The sequence below is a fragment of the Scardinius erythrophthalmus genome (assembly GCF_964197995.2).
Source record: "Scardinius erythrophthalmus genome assembly, chromosome: 5".
Lineage (NCBI taxonomy): Eukaryota > Metazoa > Chordata > Actinopteri > Cypriniformes > Leuciscidae > Scardinius > Scardinius erythrophthalmus.
Genome location: NC_138225.1, coordinates 29,636,155 through 29,641,927, shown reverse-complemented (window position 1 = coordinate 29,641,927; position 5,773 = coordinate 29,636,155). Strand labels below are relative to the sequence as shown.

At 37.2% G+C, this 5,773-nt stretch overlaps 1 protein-coding gene across 1 annotated transcript; it reads left to right on the top strand.

Moving 5' to 3' along the window:
* Positions 1–584: 584 nt before the first annotated feature.
* LOC308690536 (uncharacterized protein) lies at positions 585–5,107 on the top strand. The gene is made up of 6 exons (XM_081365060.1): positions 585–664; positions 756–821; positions 1,387–1,890; positions 3,041–3,169; positions 3,468–3,558; positions 3,772–5,107. Exons 2-6 carry the CDS (start codon positions 764–766, stop codon positions 3,977–3,979), a joined length of 990 nt encoding a protein of 329 aa, XP_081221186.1. The 5' UTR covers positions 585–664; positions 756–763; the 3' UTR covers positions 3,980–5,107.
* The last annotated feature ends 666 nt before the right edge of the window (positions 5,108–5,773 follow it).

The window sequence follows — 5,773 nt, the reverse complement described above, 5'->3', positions numbered from 1 at the left end:
TATCTCCATAGAGCATATTTTATAGTAAAAGTGTTTATTTCCTTTTCAAAAGTGGCATTTCGGAGTGATTTTGTAGCATTAATTTACTCTGTCTTCACCATAGAAACACAAATAGGTGGAACAATTCTGAAGTGTTTTTGCTCACACTCCCATTCTTTTTAAATACCGTGTGACTCTGTCGACGCCAACTTAGCAACAACACAGCAACGGGAACAGAAGCTCTGTCATCTCAGCTTGAATGGAATGCCATTCAAATGGCTGAGCCTCATAAAATGAGCATTCTCTTTGTAAATCTTCTGAAGATTACAGTTAAGTTTCCCCTCACTATTATTGTTTGGTGATGTTGAAAATACACGTATTTTACATTAATAGCCTATGCAAACTCGAGTTTCATGTAGGCTGTTGGTTGTTGTCACAATGGTTGTTGTCGTGATTCCCTTAGTTTTACTGTCTTTCCCCCAACTTAGCAGAACACTTAATTGCCTTTCATCGTCTTTTGTTAATTAGTATTCTGTACTCCCTCTTTGAACATTTTTGCGCTTCATGCGCCATAAATTTCCAGTCTTCTTTCAAGTGAAAATCTTTAGCGCTACAGTGTCAACTGTCGGGTGGATCAACATCGTCACTCTTCACTTTCTGCTTTGCTTTAGGGGGATCAGGCGCGGTGAGAATTATTACTTTACTCTGTATTTGTATCAGAACAGCTAACTGTAATATGAAAGTCTAATATTAGTGTTGTTATTGCGCTGTTGTAGCCGGGGTGATGGATGTTGTTTGGAGAGGATTGTGCATTTTTGTTCTCACAACGCTTGTTTTTGAAGGTAAAGAGCATGTGCTATCTTTATTTCAATGTTTAAACTGAAATAAAATGTAGGCCTATTGTTTAAAATGAACAAATCGCATTTGTTGTTAAACAATGTTGTCATCATATTAGTAGCCTATCATTTGTCAGTAGAAGTCGCTAACTTGGCTGTATTACAGAAACTTCCAGTCTTAATAGGCAACTTGACTTAAGATTTAAAAAAAAGTGCAGTTTCCTAAATGAAATTAAGATGGTTAGGCTACTAAACAGTTAGGATTTTGAGGATGTTTCTGTAAAAAAGCCCAGACTGTTCACACTTAGTATGCTACAGCTCCACATATATACGTGTATCATATATAAAGGCCTATATATGAAAGCTGGCAAATATGGAAGGATGGTGTTCTAACTTGGTCAAGACTGTCAAGTTGTTTGTTGTGCTGTTAGCAGCAGATACTGTATATGTGAGGTTTTGATGCATCATTAAAGATGTATTTTACCACATAGCCTATATTTGCAATATGAATTTGCTAATGTTACTTAACATAAGTATTATAAGTTACAATAATATATATTTTCCCTTATAGAAGTTACAGGACTCATGATCAGGAATGAAGAGCTGAGGAAGTGTGTAGAGGTAAATGAAGGTCAAGTCAGCAGCAGGTTAACCCTGCAAGAGTGCAGGGCAGATTCAGCTCTGCAAGAGTGGCACTGGAACCCAGAGACACGTTCTCTCAGCAACCCGCAGGCAGGAGGGTGTTTAACTGCACCCCAGATCCAGGAGCATGAGAGTGTTTGGCTGCAAGCTTGCAGCTCTGAGGAGGAGGATCGTGAGGGCCAGACCTGGAGCTGCTCTAAAAAGGGTCTCCTGACATTACACAGCAAGGGTCTACACCTGAGCGTACGTCACGATTCCTCCAAGGTCTTCCTTTCCAAAGATCGTGGGAAAGGCAGCAAGTGGAGGACAATGGCTAATCAAACGGTATGCGAGGATACAGACAGCACACATCACGCCCAGAATGTGTTGCAAGAGTCTCAGCAGACACTCTCAACTGGACCCCGAATCCTCACTCAAATTCGATATTGGCATTGTAAGAGAGTTTGTGTTGCATTCTGTCATCCCATCATTTTGATTAATTACATCTCATCCACTTCAGTTAAAACTCCACAGAATTCAGCTGAGCGTCTCTTGAAGGTCACTCCTTTCATACTAGACCATATCATCCTCTGTCATGACATGATGTGTGTTTTTTTTTTTACTTTCTCATCTTGTCCTACTAAATTTGAACCGGGGTCCCCACAGTATTGGAAAACCTGGAAATATCAGAGAAGATTGAGTGATATTTAAAGGGATAGGTCACTTTGAAATTAAATTTTGGTATGTTTTAGCTTACCTCAAGGGCATCCAAATGTAGGTGTCTTTTTTTCCACAGTAGTTTAAATTTTGATATTTTTAGGTCAAACCGTTCTTGTCTGTCAGTCATTTAATGCAGGTCTATGGTCACTGTCTTAAAGAGCATGCACAGAGTCCAAATTAAGCAATTCCTCATCGTAAGTACACATTGATGGCCTAAGACACGAAACGAGCGGTTTGTGTGAGAAAGCGAACAGTATTTATATCGTTTTTACCTCTTATACACAGCCATGTCCAAGTGATCTGAGGGCGCGCGTGCATCCTGGTGTTTCGTGTCTTAGGCCATCAATGTGTACTTACAATGGGGAATTGTTTAATTTGGACGATGGGGAATTGTTTTAATTTGGACTCTGTGCATGCTCTTTGAGACAGTGACCATAGACCTGCATTATTTGACTGACAGACAAGAACGGTTTGACCTAAAAATATCAAAGTTGAAACTACTGTGGAAAAAAAAAGACACCTACATCTTGGATGCCCTTGAGGTAAGCTAAAACATACCAACATTTAATTTCAAAGTGAACTATCCCTTTAAGTGTAATAAAATGTCACTGACTATTTTTTGTTAGATTCTCAATTGAGCCACATTCAAATATCAGGCTGACACAAATAAGTTATCATTAATTATTAATTGTACATAATTATTTACATATTTTAATTCCAAGGATTTTGGTATCTGACATACAGAATGGAATTCCTTCCCAAAAATCTCTGAAATTGATTGGTCAAAAATGACAGGGTTCCTGTGTGTACATTGTCTGTTTTGTTTCTAATAATCACTATGCTGTATAACATAATTGTATAATCTTTTTATTACTTTACTTAAGCTGGGAGTAATGGCCAGACCTCACAAATAAAGTCAACTGAAGCGACACAGACCGCAGAGGCATCGGTTGAACCTAAAAGTAGCGTGGAGACTGGGGCACCTTCTGTTAATGTTTTTACAACAGACAATGGTAAGTTCTCATCTGTTTCAGAAAGTTTGATTCGTTTTAACAGTTGAATGCTTATCGGTCAGGACACAGGCTATAAACAATCAAACATTCAAAACATTACATTCCCCCCTGGAATAGTTAATTTGCCTTATGTCCACATGAGGGCAGTAGAGGAGAGGAAACCTAAACACGGTGCCATGTCTTGAGCCAACGAAAGATTACTGAATTTTAATGACAGAAAATGAGTAAAAATGCAGAAAATGGTGTGGGTAAAATAAAGAGAACGTTAGTTGGTGATGTATAACGTTTTTAATAACAGGAACAGGCTGGAAAATGACAATGGTGCTTCTAAGCAGTTTGGCCCTGTTACTTGGGTTTGTGATCATCATTCTTAACATCTACCAGAACAGGTAAGATTCTTCTCATTTTTGGTAAATAAACCTTCAAGGCATTGTTACCCTGAATGGCAGCATTTCATTTTACACAGAGAGGAAATTGATCTGTTTTGCATTGTTATGTAACTGATCTGTGCTGGTTGAAAACGGTTTCATAACAAGGAAATACTCAGTAACAAGTTTTCCTCCTTTATGAGTGGCTGAACTACGTCTTGTCTTCACGCACAGGAGGAAGAAGACTGTGGTGGTGCTGAAATCCTACACTCCGACAGGAGAGGTCAGTCAGCCAGGGTCCCCGGTGCCTTGTGAGAGAGCCCCTCTAACCCGACACCCTATGAAACCTGCTCAGTCCCCCTCCATCCAGCGAGGCGAGATCCTTGTTGAATGGAAAGATGGAACAGTCACGCCACTGTTTGAAACGTATCTAACCGACTAAACAGCATTATGTATAGAAGAACTAAATGTGAGAGTGACCTGTGTATCATTCCTAAGAAAACTGACAGAACTGAATTGGTGGCTTTATTAACTTATTACATGGAATGCTTGATTCTGATTCTTGATATTATTTCTTGACACTGACTGCTGTCCAGGGAATCACTGCCAATTGCATGCTCATGCCCAATTTCCATGTATTTATTTATTTGTTGTGTAGCCCGTGGAATAAGTGGGATAAAGTTATTGCAGGAAATTATCACAACTTTACCACCAAGGGGCCAGTTGCATAGCCTTAGTTTAAGACAATGTCTTAAGAACTTATACAACCCACTAGCAGTTAGTCAAGAGTCTTGCTTTTCTGTATCAAATTAGACCAATCTACAACTTTATGTAACTGACTAAGAAAAGGTATGAACGGTCATAAAGACAAAAAATTGAACTTGTAAAACTAGTCTTAGCGTTTTATGCAACCGGAATCCAACGCAAAGGCTTCTCACTTGAGATAATTCAAAATCAAATCAATATTTCATGTGCCTTTTTAAAAGAAAAATTACGATTCATTTTGCTATAATGACCGTCTGACTATACGTTCTCCCTTTCATATCCATAATCTTGAAAACAATCACATCTGTTGGGTGTACTGTGCTCTTGTAAGCAGAATGCCATCACTCTGTTGAATTTTGAAAAACTGAGGTTGGGTTCTGATCAAAGACAATAGTCTGTACCTTGCCAAAAAAGATATAAGGTAACTTCAGATCAAATACAGATCAAACTTAAAAGATATTCTGTGTAGTTAACAGTGAATGGTTATATAAGCTGCATTCTATATATGTGCATGTAAACTAGGAATTTTCTTTCTTGGAAAACAATAATAACATTTAAAACATGCTTCTAAAATACTGATTTGGCATTGAAGAAAGCTGAATGTTTTTATAACAAGTGATGTTTTAGCAGTAATGTAGATTATTTCTGAATTGCATAAGCCTAACTGAAGAAAGTTGTTGTTAGTGTGATTAGGAATTAATGTCAAATATATGAAAACCTTTTGTATAAAAATAATAATATTATTAAAAATCACATGTAATAGTTACATTTAACATTTCCAATAAAGTACTGTTGACTTACACTTAAACTTGCTGTAACTTGTACTGAAGGGGTGGAGGAGCACCACCTTTACTGTTTTGTCAGATTTATTATCAGACTAACTTTACCTGTTTTCTGTTTTTTTTTTTTTTTTTGACTCACTTTGTACAGCTCTTCTGCTGAGGACACGAGCTATGAAATGAAAAACATGTCTGTGCAAGCTTGTTGTTAGGGTGTAAAGCATACATATTTTGAAGAGAGAGAGGTAAATGTGAAGTTGACATGCAAGCATGAAAATCAAAGCCAGAAACACATGGTGTTGCACACTCTCACTTCTTTGAAAAGTATGTGATATTTTGTTCTCACTTTTAGACTAGTCATATACATATACATACACATATAGAACATGTACTTGATTACATTTAGAAATCAGTGTTAATTTGATAACTAAACTAAGTATTTGATATACAGTAGTGATCAGTCTGGAGGGGAAATTTGCATAATATTTGCTTTTAATGACACTTCAGGTTCTATTAAACAAACATAATATGAAGAGTATGTTACATTGGGAAAAAGTACACTAAACTTTGTTAAGGTAGTTAAATTGTTTGGCAAGAAAGGCAAACTCCAGCATATAATTAAATATGACTTTTATTGGCTTTAAAGGAGAAGTTCACTTTTAAAATGAAAATTCTGTCATCATATACTCACC